This window comes from Nelumbo lutea, chromosome 4, assembly GCF_056320005.1.
Source record: "Nelumbo lutea isolate HS-2025 chromosome 4, American lotus-T2T, whole genome shotgun sequence".
Lineage (NCBI taxonomy): Eukaryota > Viridiplantae > Streptophyta > Magnoliopsida > Proteales > Nelumbonaceae > Nelumbo > Nelumbo lutea.
Genome location: NC_142687.1, coordinates 50,125,426 through 50,146,961, shown reverse-complemented (window position 1 = coordinate 50,146,961; position 21,536 = coordinate 50,125,426). Strand labels below are relative to the sequence as shown.

The window sequence follows — 21,536 nt, the reverse complement described above, 5'->3', positions numbered from 1 at the left end:
ACATCTCCCCCCAAAAAGAAAAGGCCTAGAGATTTCCCAACTACCACCTGTCCGTCTACTATTTGGTCAATGTCGATTTTTCCTTTCACCGAGATATTTACATTGGGGAGTTCTTCATCTTTATTCCTTCCTATCTCCCTCTCCCCTCTTTACATTCCAATCTCTACCTGAACTCTTCCTTTTTCTCTCATTTCTTCCCTCCTCTATCATTAATCTTCCTTTCCCCCTCTCCCTTGTAAGTGCTTTCTCATCTTGATTACTGGAAACGATGTTCTGGGCCTTTTAGCTAAATCAGCTTTTAAACAGTCAGCTTCACCAATGTTTATCAGACAATTCTATGTTTTGGAATTGACCTTAGATCCTTTCCTCTTGTAGATTCTTTTAAATCTACAGCAAGGACAATCCCCAACCAGTCCTTAGTAGAAATTGGCCTCACATCTTTTGGGCCCCCCGACTCGATTTGCCCAAACCAACAACCCAAGAGGCAAAGCCTGCCCCACCCATCTTTTCAAGACACCACGGTCACCACCTCTTCTGAAGGGATGAGAGATCCATCCTATGGACGCCCAAAGATTGCGGAATAAGGGGCGAATTTTAAAAATTTTTCTCTCCCTTCAACTGGGAATCGTATTCCCCATTTAGAAAATCATATTTTCAATGATCAATTTTGAACCATAAACTGAACCACCCGAGGAGCCATCGTCGATCGAGCCACCGTCATGATATTGAAATTCTCTTCTTCAAGCTCACACGCTTTTGAATCCACTTTTTTCGAAACATCCCCTTCTAACTTCGATTTTTCCTTCCATACTTGAAATTCCTGCAGCGCCTCCGCTATCAAGGCCCAGCCCCTTCTCTGATATCCACTTGGGACACAAATCCTCTCTATTCTTATATCTACCAGCTTTTCTGTGAAGGCAAAGAACCAACCTTTCTCATTTCTCTTCATCACTGCATCATAAAACCTTCCCTCCTCCTTGAGACTGTTCCTCCATTCTGGTAATCTAACAGCATTAACAGCCACATCCAGAAGTCCTTTAAACCAGGTTACTGCGTCTTCCGACATGAACAAAGAGGTCCAGTTTTCCTTAAAAACTCCAAATAATCCAGTTCTTTACATCTCGACTCTTCCAATCTGAATCTCTTTGCTTCTATTATGATCTCCTTTCACCACCTCATGTCTCCCCAACAAATAATAACAGCTTTGTGGATTCACTTCCGATCTGATTCCATAAATCTTTCTTTCATCAATTCACTTCCAATCTGACCACCTCATGTCACCTCTGCTATCTTGTCATGCTGAATCCTCTGCTCTTCAGGTGCTCCACTCTTTCTTTCTTTCTCTTTCTATATTTTCTATATTTCTGCTGATTTCTACTGAGACAAAACCATAGGAGATTAGTAAGTGGTGAGTAGACTCTCCATTAGCAAAACACACAAGAAATCAAGGAATCCTTGTCTAACGAATTTAAACTAGACACATCTTGAGTTTCAAAGTCCCTTAAACCCCTCCTAAGGCTTAAATCCCAAATGACACCATTAGCAGGAGATACAAAATGACTGATGGGCTTTGATTGTTGAACTTTTGGATTTTGTCTTTTTTGAAATTGTTTGTCCAAGAGACCAAATGGGTTTTTGTACTTTTTGGATTTTGTCTTTTTGATATTATGTTTATCCAGGAGACCAAGATACGTTTGTACTTGGTTTTTTGTCTCTTGGTTTTTATCTTTTTTATATTTTGTTTATCCAAGAGACCAACACTCATGACTCATGGTGTTTTTCGGGGCACGAGTCTCAACTCTTTTTTTTTTTTTTATGAATACGAGTCTCAACTCTTTAACAGCCTAGCAAGTAAATATAAAATATACTACATGTAAATTATATATATATATATATATATATATATATATATATATCAGTTAATTTGATTAACCGTCGGATTTTCATTTAGGTTAACCGAAGCTTCAGTTTTTTCAAAAACCCAAACCAAACCAAATGAAGTAGAGCCTTAATCTTCAGTCATTTCTCATGGAGGTTGAGGGGAGAGTGGCAGAAGAACCCGATAGGAGCTCGAAGGAATGTAACCCAACCAATCTGTGCGCCCCGGAGCCTTACAAGGTGCAAAGCCCTGAAGTATTGGTATCTAGTTTGATTGAACATCGGAGAATAGCACTTGAAGAAGGGAGAGGTATTCGGGAGAACAGGATGGTTTTAATGGCAGACAGGGCGACAGAGGACCGGACGAAGGTCTTAGAAGCAGTTGCAGAGAGACTAGGCCTAGAAGAAGATGCAGTCTTATTACCCTTCGCTGAGAAGAAAGCCATTTTAGATATTGGCGACAAGAAACTGAACTTTAGCACAGTCCAACTAGAAGGAAGACTGATACAGATACAGAACTGGGTTCCAGTTTGCAATGAAGTAGAGCCAAGAGATGGTAGCTTCTTGATCAAACTTCTAGGACTTCCCGTCAACTCTAAGGAAAATCGTAAGATCTTTGGGTGGAGTTCTGCTGGAGGTTAACATGAGAAACCTACGAGCCATGGAGCTAAAGGTTGCAGGGGTTAAACCAGAAAATAAGAAAGAACCTACAATCTTTGAGTGCATGTGATAGGGAGATTCATATGACGAACTCTCTAAAGGCCTTCCATCATTAGCATGAAGATGGGTCCTTTATTAATGAGGAAACGCACCATAAAATCGGGCTATCCATTTGCTGCTGGATCTGTTGGAATGTTTCATAAGATGATAGGAGCATCATAGACCGATGTGGGAGGGGCCTATCCTAAAATGGAAGACTCTCTCACGGTACCTTGGCGTTCACAAATATGATGGATGAGCACTCACTGGACAGAAAGGTTTAACCTAAAATGGCAATGAACCTTGTCTGACAGATGCCAAAGGGAAAGCTCATACGATGAGTGGATATGATCCTTCACAGAAAGGTGGTGGGGTTATGCAGCTGAAACAGTTGGCTCCATGCACCCTATGTGATTTCCCACATTTCCAGACATAAGTCGCTGTCTCCGTCACTGAGATGAGAGGGAAATCTCAGAGATGAACAAATGGAAATGGAACATAGATTAAAAGTCATATCTATGTAGATAACATGAATCAAATTAGGTTGTGGACTAATGTTTGCTTTTTACCAAAAATGGCAAATGGACAATTTGCAAAGCTGTTGGATAACAACAAACTGAAAGGACCAAACTATGCTGACTGGTACCGTAACCTTATGCTGGTCCTAACTTCTGAAAAGTTGGACAAGGTGGCTAAAAACCTTGCCCCGGAGCATCCGGGTGATAGGGCTTCTGAGGCCCGCAGGACGGACTACCAAGAATGGGAAGAGAAAAATTCCCTAGCCCGGTGTTACATCATTGCCTCCCTGAACAATCCGATACAGAGGCAGTTCGATCAGATCGAGCTGGCCAAGGACATATTGGACAGTCTAAAGACAATGTATGAAGAACATAACCGTTCTACTCGCCAAAAGGTCTTGAAGCAGTTCATGACCGCACAGATGTCCAAAAACCAGCAGGTTCATGATCATTGTCTTCGGATGATGGGCTATATCAATGAACTTGAGGCTCTTGGATCCGGGCTGGACCATGTCACGAATGTAGACGTCATCCTGAATTCTCCGCCTCCTTCCTTCAATCCGTTCATCATTAATTACAACATGAACAAGCTGAATGTCAACATTCAGGAACTCAACAATATGTTGCAAAGGGCCGAAGAACTGATAAAGAAGGATGAGTCTCTTGCTATGCTTGTTGAAACAAGCAAGTCGGGCAAGAAAAAGAGGAAGGCTAAGAGAAAGCCCCAAAAGAAGGCCACTAAGTCCAAGAAGCAGAAGAAGGACAGAGCATCAGATGTTTGTCACTTCTGCAAACAGACCGGCCACTGGAAGAGGAATTGCCCTCAATACCTGGAATCCAATAAAGGTAATTTTGAATCCTGTGTCATAGAAACCAATTTGTTGGTAACTTCTGCTTCCTGGTGTATTGACTTCGGGGCTTCGACTCATGCGTGTAACTCACTGCAGGGGTTCAGGATAAGCAAAAGACTGAGTGACAGAGAAGTAACTCTTTACTTGGGGACTTCTGCAAGTGTTGCAGCTGCAACTATAGGAACCGTAGAGTTAATTTTCAGAGAAGGAACTATTGTACTGAAAGATTGTCTTTATGTACAAAATTTGAGAAGAAATTTGATTTCTGTTTCAAAATTGTGTGCGGATGGATATTCTGTTTTCTTTAGTAATACGATTACTATCAAAAGAAATAACAAATTCATCGCATACGGAGAACTTGAGAATGGTCTCTATGTTCTCCATCCTTCTCTGGAAACTAACATAACCGAAACTACGTCGGTCGATATCCCCAAGAAAAGAACTCGTGATACAGTTAATCCCACGTGCCTGTGGCATTACCGACTTGGCCATATTAACATAGATCGTATCACAAGGTTGGTAAAGGATGGTCCTTTGGATTTTCTAACTGTAGAAGATCTTCCCACCTGTGAACCTTGCCTTCAGGGTAAGATGACGAAACGGCCATTTAACGGTAAGCCTGAAAGATGTACAGGCACGTTTGAACTTATACATACTGATGTATGTAGTCCCCTGAGTGTTAGGACACGTAACCAACACGTTTATTTTATAACATTCACCGATGATTTATGTCGGTATGGTTACGTGTACCTAATGAGACATAAGTCTGAATCCTTTGAAAAGTTCAAGAAGTTTAGACAAGAGGTCGAGAAACAGTTAGGGAGAGAAATTAAGACCCTTCGATCGGATCGAGGTGGCGAGTATCTCTCTGACGAATTCAGGGACTACTTGAAAGTCAACGGGATAGTATCACAGTTAGCTCCTCCTGCTACACCACAGCTAAACGGTGTTTCAGAGAGGAGGAATAGGACCTTATTGGATATGGTCTGGTCACTTCTCGTGCACTCAGAGTTACCCACATCCTTTTGGGGTTACGCATTGGAGACTGCGATATACGTGTTGAACCGGGTTCCAACCAAATCAGTTCCGAAGAGTCCCTATGAGCTTTGGACCGGAAAGAAACCAAGTGTGAGACACTTGAAGATTTGGGGTTGTCCAGCGCACGTTAAAAGAACGAGTGCGAACAAATTAGAATCCAAGATCAGTCGTTGCCTATTCGTAGGCTACCCCAAGGGCTCTGTGGGTTACCTATTCTATGACCCAGGTGAATAGAATGTGTTCTGTAGCCGAAATGCCCATTTCTTGAAAGATGATTACATCCTGAACAATCATCGTCAGGAAGTTGTTCTTGATGAGGAGAGCTCAGGGGTAGTGGGAGGTGTCCCACAAAGTTCCAGGTAGTGACCAACCTAGAAGATCTACCCGGGTTTCCAGGCTTCCAGTTCGTTTCGGCTATGACTAGGATAGTTACCTGGTGGAAGCTACGACAAGTGAAGAGGACCCCGTGACTTATACGGAAGCTATGTTGGACGTAGATTCCTTGAAGTGGGTAGATGTCATGAGAGCTGAGATTGACTCAATGGAGACCAATGGAGTCTGGACTCTAGTAGATCCGCCCCCCGGGGTAAAAGCAATTGGTTGCAAATGGATCTATAAGAGGAAAAAGGGTCCCGATGGTAAGGTTGAGACCTACAAAGCTCGTCTGGTGGCAAAAGGGTATACTCAGAAAGAGGGCATCGATTATGAAGTAACCTTTTCGCCAGTGGCCATGCTTAAATCCATTAGGATCCTACTAGCTGTAGTAGCATACCATGATTACAAGATTTGGCAAATGGATGTCAACTGCGTTCCTGAATGGAGATCTTACTGAAGATATCTATATGCAGCAACCGCAAGGTTTCATAGTTGCGGGTCAGAAACACATGGTATGTAAACTAAATTGATCCATATATGGCCTTAAGCAAGCTTCTAGGAGTTGGAGCATCTGGTTTGACTCTACTATCAAAAAGTTTGACTTTGAGCATAATCCGGATGAACCCTGTGTTTACAATAAATCCAGTGGAGATAAGGTTACGTTTCTGGTTCTGTATGTAGACGACATTCTACTCATTGGGAATGATGTAGGAATGTTGACTACAGTGAAAGTATGGCTTTCACAGCAATTCTCCATGAAAGATCTTGGAGAAGCCTCCTATATACTTGGTCTTCGACTCTATAAAGATAGATCGAAGAGGATAATAGGATTATCCCAATTTGCTTACATTGACAAAATAGTCAAGAGATACAGCATGGAGAATTCCAAGAAGGGAAATGTTCCTTTCAGGCATGAAGTCACTCTCTCCAAGGAGATGTCTCCCTAGACTCCCGAGGAGATTGAGGGCATGAAGGACGTTCCCTATGCCTCATCCGTAGGGAGCATCATGTATGCCATGTTGTGCACTCGTCCTGACATTGCTCAGGCAGTGAGTGGTAAACAGATTCCAGGCCAACCCAGGGCAGGAGCACTGGACTGCTATGAAAAAATATACTTAAGTACCTTCGAATGACAAAAGCGTTTTGTCTGGTATTCGATGGTAGCTCACTACAGATCCAAGGGTATACTGATGCCGACTTCCAGTCAGATCCAGATGATAGAAAGTCTACATCTGGGTATGTTTTCACAATAGGATCGTGTGCTGTTTGCTAGAAAAGCAGCAAACAGGGGTCCACGGCAGTTTCCACAACCGAAGCCGAATACATTGCCGCAAGTGAAACTGCCAAAGAAGTCGTATGGACGAAGAAGTTCATTCATGAATTGGGAGTAGTTCCATCCAACACATCATCCATTCCGTTGTTGTGTGACAATAATGGAGCTATCGCTCAAGCTAAAGAACCACGAGCCACTCGAAGTCGAAGCACATCGAGAGGAAGTACCACGTACTGCGGGAGATAGTTGGAAGAGGGGACGTCCTAATTCAGAAGGTAGCATCAGCGGAAAATGTAGCAGACCCATTGACTAAGCCACTGACACTGATGTGCCGCCAAGTTGGTTGGGGTGGCCTGTCTCAGCCGCCAGGGTGAGACCCGAGGTACATGCAGTGTAGGTTTAACTTGAAACCTTGAACCGGACCAGAATTCCAGTGTTGCCCTGGACCTTGGTGATAAGTGGGCAAAACTGGAATGTTACACCTGACCCCTAGACTCGATTATGATACTACACTAGGTGTCGGATTGGGCTGTCTTTGATGTGCCAATCAGTGAAATCCTTAGAGGGGGTCAAAACCTGGGTATGTTGGGACAGTTTGAGAATTCATCTGAGTGGGTGATCATAGTGACAAGATCAGCCCCTTTGTCGGACAAAGTTAATGGTCGGGGATGCACTCTCTCTGATGGAAACCAAGACTGCCGGCAGCCGATTTCAATCGTTGAAATTTGTTTTGCAAAATATATTTATATACGGATGGGCTTCAAGGGGTTCACTGTCTTTTCAGTGAATTCGGCCAGGCCTTGTAACAGAGGCTGGGCTGAACCCATGTGGCTGATGTGTAGATCAATGTTTGGGTCCCACGCCATACAAAGAAGCCCAACTAGGCAGCAGTTTGGAAGCATTCTGAGCACTTAGACTTATTGAGCCTAAAGCCCATTTCGAACTGGCCTAATTTGATTAGTTAAATAAGGGGGCGGATCTGGGATTAAATCAGCAGATAGGATAGGGTCTTATCCCTATCCACTCAGAGAGTCTAGATCTGAATACAGATTTGGATCTAGAAACCTCCTAATGAGATTAGGAGAGGGCTGATCTAATCTGCAGATAAGATAAGGTCTTATCCTTATCTCTTAAAGAGAACTCCTTTTCCAAATACATATTTGGATTAGGAAACTCCTAATGAGATTAGGAGCTCTCTTTAAGGCTATAAAAGGAGGAGCGGGCGAACCATTCAGCCCATCACCAGCATCCAGAGATCAGATCTCAGATCACCAAGAGAGAAGACAGCTACGCCATCTTCTGCTCTTGCGTTCTCCTCCAGTTGCTGCCACACTGCCAATTCGACCTCCATTGTAGGAGCGATCAAGAAGAGTCTTGATATCAGTCTTTGGAGAAAGGCTGATCAGAAGTCGTGCTCACTGCCTCCATTGAATTCTTGCTGAAGAATTCGGTTCGTTGGACGGACCCTGCTGATTTTGCTCCACCCTACACTGTGTCATCTTCAGTGGGAGCAGTCTTTGGAGTTTTCCTTGAGCGTGAACACCTTCGTTGGGAGTTACTGCTACTCCGTATCAGGTATATCCCTCTCCTACCTCTTGGTTTCAGATTTGGTTTGGTTTAGGTTTAAGATTGATCCTTGAAAATGCAGATTTTCTAAAACAGGGAATGTGATTCCCACATGGGAGAGAGAAATTTTTGAAATTTCGCCCTACCTACCTGCAGGGTTCAGCTATCCATATAATGGATCTCTCATCCCTTCAGATGGCAGTAGTGTAAGGAATCTAGGACCCTCTGGGATTGGAGGAGTTTTTAGGAATGAGGAAGGGATTGTTATTGCTTTGTTCTCAGGCCCTATTGGAGAAGGTGACTCTCTTAGGGCTGAGATCCTTGCAGCGTTGGAAGGAAATCGAAGAGCAAAGGAATTAAATATCAGCCGGTTGATCCTGGAAGGTGATTCGAAGGTGGTGGTTAGTTGGTTGAAGAAAGAGGACAGTGAATTGTGGAGCTACAACAATGAAAAGAAAAAGTTCTTATGGCTGTGTAGGGACATTGAGATACAATAGAGCTGGGTGAAGAGGAATGCCAACTCATTTGCGGATGGGTTGGCCAAGCAAGGGGTGAATAGGGAGTCGATCTTTTGGGCTAATTTTTAATTTTCTTTCATTGTATTCTGTTAATGGGGAGCTAAGACATTTTATCTCCCCTTTTGTATCTAAAGTTTCACAATTTTCTTATTATTAATGAAGCTGTTGTTATTGATCAAAAAAATATATTTCCATGACATATTTCCATTTCTATAGGTACTAACATGAAATATTACAATGAAAAACCAGCACTATGCTGAGTGCATGAAATGATACAGTAACATGATGAGTTGGCAACAGTATTGTAAATGTGTAGTGGCAGTAATGTAGAATAATTTGCACTTTCTGTGAATTTAAATTTTTCTTGAACTTACTATAGTATGTAGTTTTAACTCTTAAAGTCTACAAGACAACTTTGCAGGGTATTATTTTGTCTATTAACCCTAGTTTCTAGGCTTTGATGGTTTGGAACAAAATAATCTAAAGAAATGTATGTAGGTTACCATTTCATAAAATACCATTATATATCTCTGCATATTTCACAATGTTTCCACCAGGTCTTATTTTTACAATATTTCCATGACACTTCCCACATGTTTCCAATATTTGGATAACTAATGTTGACATTTTAAACTTTTGTTCGGGTAGCACCTGCAGTCTCACAATTGACAGCCTAAGTACCACTTGTTTAACCTTATGGTTTAGCCCCACTTATCTCAAAGTATTTAAATGCATCTATCATCTCACTGTGTATGATAGAAAGGCACCCCATAAAGCATAATTTCAGGAGGAGAACACGTTTCACCTATTCATCTCATGCAATTTTTCAAGATTCCTGTGGAAAGTGTTTACTTCCATGTTCAGGGTCTCTGGATTTCATCCAACCTCAACAACAGAGATTTTTTCTACATGGCCCAGGCTATCAGGGAGAAAGAAGGTGAGGGTGTTATGGAGTTGTATCCCATTTGCAATATGCTGGAACATATGGAAGGAAAGAAACAGGAGGACTTTCGAAGACAAGGCTTGTAGCATGGAGAAGATGGTTGCGGCTATGGGCAGATCAGTGGTAGAATGGGTGTTGATTCTTCATGAATTCAGTCAACTAAAAAAGGAGGATTTTGGGAGTGGGTTAGGAGAGGTCCTGGGATATCAAATATGTAATGCAGAGCCTGTTATCTAGTTTGATAGATGGCTCTTTTGTTTTGTTTTCTTTTCTTTTCTTTGTTCTCAGGTGCTGTCTATCACCCTCTTTTTGTAACTTCTTTTCTTTTAATAAAATTCTTGCTATTTACTAATCAAAAAAAATCGGTGAGTGAGACATTCTTCAGAGTTCCCAATCAAAGGACATTCACCAAAAACAAGTGTGATGCTTTCTGTTAGAGTTAGCCGAATAAGGGTAGATTAGTCAACTCACCTTGGTTAAGTTATGAGCTTATGTGGCAGTCTTATTAGAGGTTCTCTGTCCCATACTTAAGTAGGGGCAGTTTAGTCCTTGTACATTTAATTAGAGCCTAATCACTATTAAGAGGTCGACTGATAGGGTTTAGCTATCAGGTTCGACAGTTCTTTCATCTTCTTCTTCTTCTCTTCTTCTTCTTCTTCTCTTCTTCTTCTTCTTCTCCTTCTCTTTCTTCTTCTCCTTACTGGTTCAGACTACTGTAGCAACAGTAGAAACATGGTATCAGAGCGTGACAACTTCAGTTCGTGACCTGTTTCAGTTCATGACAACTTCAGTTTGTGCTTCAGTTCTCTCCTTTTCTTCTCTGGGCTGTCAATGGAGAAAAGTGGTTCGTCCCAGGCCTGAAACATCACAGCTCTTCTTTTTTCTGGTGCACAGAACCTCCTTTCCTAAGAAAACAACTTCAGCAGTGAATGGTTGGCTGAAGCTCTCAAACGAAGGTTGGTTATCTCTCCTCTGTGTGCTGTTGGTATTTCTGGGTTGAAAATCTTCAAGAACTTGAGAGGACTGATCAGAACCTAGAGAACTAGGTTGGTTGTTGCCCTGGTTCTTGGAAAAATTCCAAGAACAGGCTGTGTTTACAGTGACCAAATGGTGTAAGGGCTGCTACTGTAGGTGGCCGAATGGTGCAAGGTGTAATGCAATGGTACTAGTTGAGTTTTTGTTGGTCTTGTGTGTGACAGCTATGGCTGTGTGGTGGTGCTTGTGATGCACAAACTCTGTTGAGTAGTTGTAAGAGAACTTGCATGTGGTTAGTAAGTGCTGAATTAATGTCGGTGTAGTCTGTGTTTTTTTTGTGAAATCAGTAGTGGTGTGGATAAGAACAAAGGCGTGTGTATCTATCATTGTGTTTAGGGACTGCTGTAGGTTCTGGAACATCAAACTCTTGACAGCAGCACTTAGTTGGTGATTGGGAACTCAGATTAGAGGCAGCATTGAAAGAGTATCATGGCAGCAATGGGAGATGGCTGTAGTGATCAGAAACCTAGTGTGGTGGTTTCCTCTGACTATCTAGGCGTACAGATGACCTCAATTAAACTGAATGGTGAGAAATATGTTCCATGGGCCAAGTCGGTGGAAGTTTTTCTCAAGGCAAAGAGAAAAGTGAAGCATTTGAAAGAAGATAAACCACCGGCTGACTCTCCAGGGTTTGATGATTGGGAACAAGAGGATGCTCAAATCATGACATGGCTATGGAACAGTATGGAACCCAAAATAAGTGTCAACTTCATGTTCTTAGATACAGCTAAGGACATATGGGAACATGCCAAGAAGTTGTATTCTGGGCAAGATAATACTACAAGGGTATATCAGCTCTATCAGGAGTACTTTGGTCTGCAACAAGGAAATAAAACCCTAGAAGAATACTATGCTAGTATGAAGAACCTCAGAAATGAACTCAATGTCTATCATCCTCTCACTCCAGATGTTAAGGTTCAGCAACAAAAGAGGGAACAACTAGATGTCACAAGGTTCTTAGTGGGGTTGAAATCAGAGTATGAACCAGTTAGGGCCCAAATATTGGGGGGCTCTACCCTTCCTACACTTGAGGAAGTATTTGCTCGGCTTCGCAGGATTTCTTTGGGACAGACAGAGAATCCCACACAGTCTGATAGATCAGCTTTTGTGACAGCTAGAGGAGGTGGACGTGGTACGAAAGGGGGAGGACATGCCTCCCGAGGAGGTCGTGGTGGTTCCATATTTGGCCGTGGTGGTGGTCGTGACTCAGGGGGAGGCCGTGGCAAAGAAAAAGGCAGCTATACAAGGAAGTGTACCCACTGTGGCAGGGAAGGACATTCCGTAAATTTCTGTTATGATCTTCATGGCCGCCCTCCCTCTAAATGGGCCAATCATGCTGTTGCTGGTGGGGTTGATATCAGTGATAATCAACAGCCAGACCTAACTCCTTCCACATCTACATTTGTTTCCGGAAGGGAGATGGTGAGTGTACCGCGTGATGAGTATGAGCGGTTCCTTCAGTCCACTTCACAGCACACTACTACTACTCTTGCCCACTCAGGTATAGCTTGCCTGTCATCTAAAACTTCTCCTTGGATTATTGACTCTGGAGCCTCTGATCACATGACCGGGACTCCAGGTGTGTTCTCTTCTCTCTCTGAAACTTCCACATCTCAAACTGTTACCCTTGCCAATGGTTCCTCCTCTCCCATCTGTGGTGTTGGCAATGTTGACATGGCTTCTCTTTCTTTATCATCTGTTCTATATGTCCCTAAGTTTCCATTCAATCTTATGTCTGTTAGTAAATTAACCAAGACTCTTAACTGTTCTGTTACTTTTTTCCCTTCCTCTTGTGTTTTTCAGGATCTCAGGACGGGGAAGAAGATTGGTGGGGGGCATGAAGCTGGTGGATTGTATTATCTTGACGATGGTGGATCGTCAGTTGCACTTCAGACTTCACTCACTCCTCTACAGTGGCATTGTCGACTGGGACATCCTTCTCTCAAGGCACTCAAGATACTAGTTCCGTCTTTGAGTCATTTGTCAGTGTTACAGTGTGAGTCATGTCAGTTTGGGAAACATCGTCGTGTTTCCTTCAGTCCTAGAGTTGAAAGTCGTATGTTGAGTCCTTTTGCTTTGGTTCATTCAGATGTTTGGGGCCCGATCAAAATAGAGTCTTATAATGGTTACAAGTATTTTGTCACTTTTATTGATGATTGTTCAAGAATGACATGGATTTATTTAATGAAAGAAATGAGTGAATTATTTTCCATTTTTCAAAAATTCCATGCTGAAATACGTACACAATTTGGTGTTCCAATCAAAGTTCTTCGTTCAGATAATGGTCGTGAATATTTTCTAACTTCCTTTCAACAGTATTTAGAACAGCATGGCATTATTCATCAAACTTCATGTGCATCCACTCCTCAACAAAATGGGGTGGCTGAACGGAAGAACCGTCATCTCCTTGAAACAGCTCGGTCTATTCTTCATCATATGAGTGTTCCTAAACGGTTTTGGAGTGATGCTGTACTTACTGCGTGTTTCCTCATTAATCGAATGCCCTCCTTTATTCTTCATGGTCGGTCTCCCTTCTCTATCTTGTTCCCCACCTTGTCTCCCTTTCCATTAACACCTCGTATCTTTGGCTGTGTGTGCTTTGTTCACAATCTGAGTCCTGGAATAGACAAGTTGGATGCACGCTCCATTAAGTGTGTCTTTCTTGGCTACTCTCGGACTCAAAAAGGGTACAAGTGTTACAATCCCATTACTCGGAAGTGCTATGTCTGTCCTGATGTCACCTTTTTTGAGTTTGTTCCCTTCTTCTCAGGAACTGAAGCATCTTCGTCTCCACCTTTACTTCCTCTTCCTCTTCCGGTCAGTGATCCCGTTCCGGGTGTTCCTGTTGGAGTTGACTCGTCACCTCATCCAGTGTAGATCCCTACTGAACGACCACCAATTCGGCAAGTGTATACACGTTGAACGACACCGGCCCCTCCTCCAGCTTCTACCTTGTCCGCGGATCCTGTCGTTTCTCCTGTTGCTGAACCCTCAGGACTTGACCTATCCATTGCCTTACGGAAAGGTAAACGTAGTTCTACTCTCCATCCCATTTCCAATTTTGTTTCAGTATCTCGCCTTTCCGCCTCACATCGCCAGTTTGTTTCACTATTGTCATCTATTTCCATACCTAACAATGTCCAAGAGGCTCTTAGTTCACCTGGGTGGAGGCAGGCAATGGAGGAGGAACTCTCTGCTCTTCAGCATACTCACACGTGGGAGCTCACTACTCTTCCTCCTGCTAAGCATGTTATGGGTTGTAAATGGGTGTATACTATTAAATACTTGCCAGATGGTAGTGTGGAGCGTCTGAAAGCCAGACTTGTTGCTAAAGGGTATTCACAGTTGTATGGAGTGGACTATATGGAGACCTTCTCTCCAGTGGCTAAGATTAGCTCTGTCCGTGTGTTAATTTCCCTAGCAGTTATGTATGATTGGCCCTTATTTCAACTTGACATAAAAAATGCCTTCCTTCATGGTGACCTTATAGAGGAGGTATATATGGAGCAACCACCTGGGTTTGTTGCTCAGAGGGAGGCTGGTAATGTGTGCAGACTGAAAAAGGCAATTTATGGGTTGAAACAATCGCCTCGTGCTTGGTTCGGGAAGTTTAGTGAAGTGGTGAAGAATTTTGGAATGAAACAATGCCAGGTTGATCACTTAGTGTTCAGCTATGACTCAGAAGCTGGAAAGATTTTATTAGTGATCTATGTGGATGATATTGTCATAACTAGCAGTGACAAATTGGGGATCGACAAACTCAAGGTCTTTTTGCAAAATCATTTTCAAACAAAAGACCTTGGGACATTGAAGTATTTCTTGGGTATAGAAGTTGCTAGATCAAGACAAGGTGTAAACCTGTGCCAAAGAAAATATGTTCTCGATCTATTGGACGAAACAGGACTGTTAGGTGCAAAACCGGCTGAGACTCCTATGGAACCAAATGTTAAGTTGGGCAGTGATACAGGGAAATATTTGATGATCCTGGAAGGTATAGACGACTAGTGGGGAAGCTGAACTATTTAACTATCACGAGACCAGACATCTCCTTTGCAGTTAGTGTGGTGAGCCAATTTATGCAGAACCCTCGTATATCTCACTGGGATGCAATTCTTAGAATTGTAAGATATTTGAAGGGAGCTCCGGGCCGTGGGCTATTGTATAAACCAGGAGGAAAGCTTGAAGTAGTTGGGTACACAGATGCAGATTGGACGGGCTCTGTGTCTGATAGAAGATCTACTACAAGTTACTGCACATTTCTTGGAAGAAATCTTGTGACGTGGAAGAGTAAAAAGCAGACGGTTGTGGCTAGAAGCAGTGCTGAAGCCGAGTACAGAGCCATGGCACACACTACATGTGAATTAGTGTGGTTGAGGAATCTCCTACAAGAAATCGGGTTCCACATGGATAAACTTATGAAGTTGTACTGTGACAATCAAGCTGCGCTCAATATCTCATTCAACCCTGTTTTTCATGAGAGAACAAAGCACATAGAGATTGATTGCCACTTTGTGAGGGAGAAGGTTCTTACTGGAGAGATAAGCACAGAACATGTAAGCTTAGGTGATCAGTGGGCAAATTTGTTTACAAAAGCCTTAAGCTCAGGGAGAGTGAACTATATATGTAACAAGCTGGGATTATATGACATATATTCTCCAGCTTGAGGGGGAGTGTTAGAGTTAGCCGAATAAGGGTAGATTAGTCAACTCACCTTGGTTAAATTATGAGCTTATGTGGCAGTCTTGATAGAGGTTCTCTGTCCCATACTTAAGTAGGGGCAGTTTAGTCCTTGTACATTTAATTAGAGCCTAATCACTATTAAGAGGTCGACTAATAGGGTTTAGCTATCAGGTTCGACAGTTCTTTCATCTTCTTCTTCTTCTCTTCTTCTTCTTCTTCTCCTTCTCTTTCTTCTCCTTACTGGTTCGGACTACTGTAGCAACAGTAGAAACACTTTCCATTCAAGTATACTTTTTTGATATATTCATATGATTAAAATGTTTATATTATACCCTTTCCTTTTTTATATATGCAAGTAAAATGTCCTACATTTATGTTGTATTATACTTTAAATCATTACGAAAAAAAGCAGCTGCTCTTAGACTTGATTCCACATCTCACACTTATCAGCCCAGGATTTTTACCATTGCACCAAGCAACGGCCCCAAACAAATGCAATGTTACAATTTAAAAAAGAAGAGTGATGTGCCGAATCTATACCTTTTAGCTGCTGAACAAGATCCTTAAGTATCTTCTCCTCATTTTTCAGCTTCGATAATTCTGCTTCATCTTTGGCTATTGCTTGTTTTGCTTGTTCTACTTCCTGCTTCCTTATAATGACCCCCTCCTTATATGTTGCAATCTTTTTGTTCAGTTTATCTCGAGCCACTTTACCAGCTTCCCAACATGTGTTCGGACACTTCACTTTACCATCATATTCATCACTCCCATCACAACAATCTGTTTATTATACATAAAAAGAATATTAAGGAAAAATAAGGAGCGGGATGAAATAGGTGAAGAAATATCAACTAAAAAAACAAGTAAATAGCCTTGTTCAGATCGAATTCTGGCTTCTAACTTAAACTGCTTGTTCAGATGGATGCCCGGAGCAACAAATGAATTAGCTGATGGACTTGCAAGAATGGGGGTTAACAAGGATAGCCTTTTATGGGGGTTCTGATTTGTGAGAAAAGCTTGGCTGTTTGGAGAAAACAGCTTTGAAGCTTCTTGCACTGACATCTTAACCCACTTAGTTCTTCTTTCTTTATCATTTTAATGAATATTGATTGCAATTACTCTTTTTCTATCAACAATTGCAATTACTCTTTTACCCCACACCCATGCATATGAACCTTCAAACCATCCCAGGATGTTTTTTTCCAAACAGCCAAGCCTTTCCCCTGATTTGTATTCTGTTTAGTCAGCAATGGCTGTTCTCCTTGTAATGTCTTCTCTACATCTTTTGATACTAATCAAAAGAGAAAAAAACAAGTGAATAAATGACCACCTGCAAATAAACATTCCATTAAGATGTTAAGAATTCATAGTTCTCCAACTTGAACTCAGCTAGAAAGGTGTTCTTTCATGATAAAGTAAGACCAGGGAACCAACTCCAAATACAATAGCCTTCACCTAATAGAAAACCCCTTTACAGAACATAAGCAAAATAAGGATGCGATAAAACAAAAGTGGAGTCAAGTAAAAGATAATTAGCTCCTATTGTATTAATGAATTAAAAAAATTAAAATTAAAACACCCTAATTCTTTCAGGAAAGAAAACTAGAATACATCAGCCCCTTGATCTTCCCAATAACTGTCTTTAAATTATAGAATCACAAGGCATGAAGTAACAAGTATGATTCAGAATGGAGGCTTATTGATAAAAAAAAAAAAAAAGTATGATTCAGAATAGAGACTTGGAGTCTTGGATGTATTTTAGCAATAACAGTGTAACAAAATAAAAACACAAATAACCAATAGAAAAGGACCTTCTAAGGAATGGAATGTTAGACAATGTATGCCCTCAACTTCAATAGGATGTTATACACTGACATTTATTATTTCATGTGTCAATTGGTATGTTTCTGTGCAATACCCCTTAGCTGCACATTTATGAGGCTTATGTGAGCTTAAATGTTCTCAACCAATGAACAAACATGAGTTCGTAATGCGAAGGTTGACATTCTTGTACTGTCGAACTGGTGGAGCAATCTGTCTCAAGTGCTCAAGTTGGACCTAAGGTACAAGGAATGGGTGTTTGGTAAACACTGAATGGGACCATTTCCAATTTAATCCTAGACCTTGGTGACTGTTGGATTAATCTGGAAAGTTGCTTATGGTCTCTTGACTTGATAATGATATTGCACTAAAGTATCGAACTAGTCTGCTTTTGACATGCCAATCAATGACATCTTTCTATGGTCAAATACATGGGTATGTTGGAGTAGATTGGAATAGTACTTGAGTGTGTGATCATTGTGATAGGATCAGCCACTTTGTTGGACAAGGAGAGTATCATGGTTTACACTCTCTCTGATGGAAACCTAAAACCGTTGGTAGTGGATGTCAACTTGTATTTGAAATCAGATTTGCAAAGTGTGTTTATATTAACAAATAATTTATTTCAATAAAAGGGTTGCAAATGGTTTTAATCTTGGGATCCATTTGAGCGAAGAGTGTGGCACTGCCTTGTGAAATTGGGGAATAGGCCCTCCCCTATCAGTAGTGTTTTTCATATTACTAGCTAAGAGATTGTTTGCAAGTGTCTAATTAGGACCAAAAACATGATGGACATTTACACTTTCCAAATTAATATTCTTGGGCTCATAGGGTGGCTAAGACACAAGTGTTACTGTATGACATTAACTAAGCTGAATTCTAGGCCCAACACCACTTGGGCGAGTTCACTTGTTGGACAACATGAGTTCAGCGGTAAGTTGCACTCTTAATTTAGAGTGTGATCTTTTAATTAGTTTTCTAACTTAGTTGGAAGCTTCCTACTTAACTCATAATAGAACTCTAGAAAGACCAAAGTCTATAAAAGATTTGAAAGCAGTCTTAGAGACTAATATTTTCATCAATTGAACTAGCAAGGGAGATTGTCAATTTAGTCCAAACTTGGGAGAGCTTTTTCCTCTTGGATTTTACATAAGTTTTATCAGAAAACTTAAGGAGCTGTTGCAAATAATTCCAGCAGTCCATCTCAGCATTTTAAAAGCACAAGGGCCAATTTGCGCCTGAGGCGCAAGGTGCAAGATTACAAAGAAAAAAGCTAAAAAATAAAAAAATAAGTCAGAAAATTCAAAAAATGCCAAAAATTTAAAAAAAAATGCAAAAAATTCAAAATATATTAAACATAATATTAATAAAAATATAAACTTAAATTTTAAAATAAACGTTTTAAAAAACCTATTATCTAAAATTAAATACATAAACATAACATGTAAAGCGTATTCAAATGAAAATTTAAAAATAAAAGCAAACATATAAAGCATTTTCAAGCATGTAAAACCCACAATCTCTTTTTCTCCTTAATTGCATTGCTTCAAGTAGCTAATGTGATGTAAAACATATTGCATTCTTGATTCTATGAGTCACCTTTGTACCACACTCCTCGAGGCAAGCCCAAACAAGTCTACATTAGGGTCTGAAATTCTTATTTCTCACATAAAAAATAATGAGTTTATAACTTTTATTGCCTTTTAAGAAGATATTTTATTACAATGAATGAATGAACAACATTAGCAAATAGGGGGTTCTCAGAGCTCTCCCAGGTTTTATGTGAGAAATAAGAATTTCAGACCCTAACACAGACTTGTTCGGGCTTGTCTCGAGGGGCGTGGTCGGGGGTCCAAGGGCGGAGCCCCCTTCACAACTTTATCCGACTAGCCTCTCATGGCCTTGCCCGAGGACATTACCCCTCCACAGCTTTACTCAATTGGCTTCCCACGGCCTTGCACAAGGAAATTACACCTTTACAGCTTTACTCAACTGACCTCCCACGTTCAAACCTCCCATGGCCTAGTGTTATACTATTATGAGTTCAAACCCACCATTGATCATGTTATGCAATTTTGCAGGCTTACTATACAAAACATTTAGCCCTACACTACTCAATGTTACCCTGCCAACACTAGGGGTTGACCCCTTCCAAGCAACCATGGCTAATTTCTCACAAATTTTAAGAAAATTTGGGGTTGATTTACTTATAATTTTCAAAAAAAATTGGGGTTTGTTTTGCTTAATTTTTTCAAAAAAGGAAAATTGAGGCTGATTTACTTAAAATTTTTAGAAAATTGGGGGCTGGTTTGCTTAAAATTTTCAAGAAAATTTGGAGGCCACGTACTTGTAAAATTCCTCGAAATTTTGGGGGCTAATCACTTGTAAAATTCCTCAAAATTTTGGGGGCTAATGGTTACTTAATTAACAAAAATGCTAGAAAGCAAACCACAAACATCATTTCAAAGACAATCTAGGCATGTAGGCAACCCCTCTTGGGGTCTGGCCAGATCTTCTTCCCTCTTCTTTCTCCTCCCCCCAGTTCAGACCACCCTCTTCAGGCATTCAGAGTGAGACCACAGTCCATGGCCTTACACACCATATTTGAATAATAATCTTCCAATAATTTATCTCCCTGCTATAAGCAAAAGAATGTTTGGACTAGTTGATAAATTCAGATAATATTGTTACTACCCGAGTACATCCTCTTGCACTGACCCCAGATTTGTTTAGAGGTATCAAGAAAGATCAAAGGTGCACTAATCTTAGGCTCCATAGAGTTCCACAACCAGGTTTTTATCTGAGCATCTTCTTAAATCCATTCAGCATACTTAAGATCACCATATCTTGGTTTCTAGTATGTGATGCACTTCAGTTTTCTTTTTTTTTTAATTTTGAAGAGTAAACAATAAAATTTTATTGATAGAAAAAGATAACTGATTACAACCAGACATGGGAGCTAAGGTAACACCCAAAACCAGCTAAAGAAAAGACAACAAAGACACAATCAAACACAATGAAAACAGATACCCCCCCCCACTGCAAAAGCATCTAGTCTTCAGCTTCAAATGACTTGTCATACCTGCTGTCATCCTTGTCCCAGACCTTTCCTCATTCGCTTACAAACTTCTTCTTCATTCAACACGTGGACAAAATAAAACTTGTCTCTCTGACTTTCTTCATCTCTTCTGGAGGTTTAACGTCTCCTTCCGTGTTCACGTTTCTTCTCTGACCTAGATTGACCCCAATCCTCCTAACTGCAACATCAAGCTTTTGGAATTCCTCGCACTCTGCTGATCAACCAGTTTCCCCATCCTTGTCCAAAGTCTCTTCTGAAGCCTTAGCACAGCAACTAGCATTTGGTCTCTTGTCTTCGCCTCCTTCCCAACCATCCCTTCCTAACATTCCTTCCTTGCCCTCTCCTTCCCACCTTACTGACTCCATGCTTCCCCCAAGCCCACCTTCCCTCCTTCTGGCCTTCTAAAGAGCCAGTGTTTTGATCCTCCACATCCAATCTCCATGGAGGGGATGAATTAGGAGAAAGGCCAGTGTTTTGATCCTCCACATCCAATCTCCATGTAGGGGATGAATTAGGAGATAGCTCAACAACGAAATCACCCAGGAAATAAATTTACCTGTTTGCTGACCAAGTCTTGTCTCCTTTCTTCCACCACGGAATTCCTTTGGATCAAAATTATTCTCGTAGCTACCACATTGAACTCCCTCCTTGAAATCCACACGAACAGCCTCAACAATTAGACTCAAGAGCCACTTACCAGTATCCTCAGATTGAACCATAAGCCCGAATCTTTGACTCTGCTTGAATTTTCTCCTTTTCAAAACCCTTAACCTGCAGCGATGCTTCTTGGATATCACTTCGTCTCTGTTAGGGAGCCTGACTCTCGAGTCACAAACCACATTTGGCCCTCCATAACTTCTTCCAATCCAAGACGCCTCCTCGGCTTCTGAAGTTCCAAAACCCACCTTTTCTTTAACCACCCCAACACCCTCCTCCTTTTTTTCATCTTCCACATGTCCCAGAGGACTAGCTTTCCCCCTATCACCATCACCTTCTAATAAAAGACAACCCTTAACAGCCCCATTTATCTTCATAAATGCCTCATCACTTGAATCCACATGGGCCCCACCACTTTCAACACTTTTTGGGACTCTCCGATCATTAATCTCAATGCGGTCCAAGGAAAAATCTCCAACCAAACCATTGAAGTTTTTACTTCCAAAAATATCCTCATCATCAACCTTTCACCCTTCTCCTTCGACCTGACTGTTCGTCTTCCTTCCAAGTCCACCAGAATGCAAGAAAACCTTCTTATCTTCCTC

The 21,536-nt window shown here is 41.3% G+C and overlaps 1 protein-coding gene across 9 annotated transcripts in view; it reads right to left on the bottom strand.

Annotated features, from left to right (window-relative positions):
• Positions 1-21,536, bottom strand: part of LOC148855683 (glucosidase 2 subunit beta-like) — an 85,313-nt gene that overhangs the window by 60,745 nt on the left and 3,032 nt on the right. For all 9 annotated transcript variants that reach the window (XM_088984186.1, XM_088984188.1, XM_088984187.1 and 6 more), the window contains exon 4: positions 15,915-16,154. In XM_088984186.1, coding sequence (XP_088840312.1) covers positions 15,915-16,154 — 240 coding nt within the window. The remainder of the gene's footprint in view (positions 1-15,914; positions 16,155-21,536) is intronic.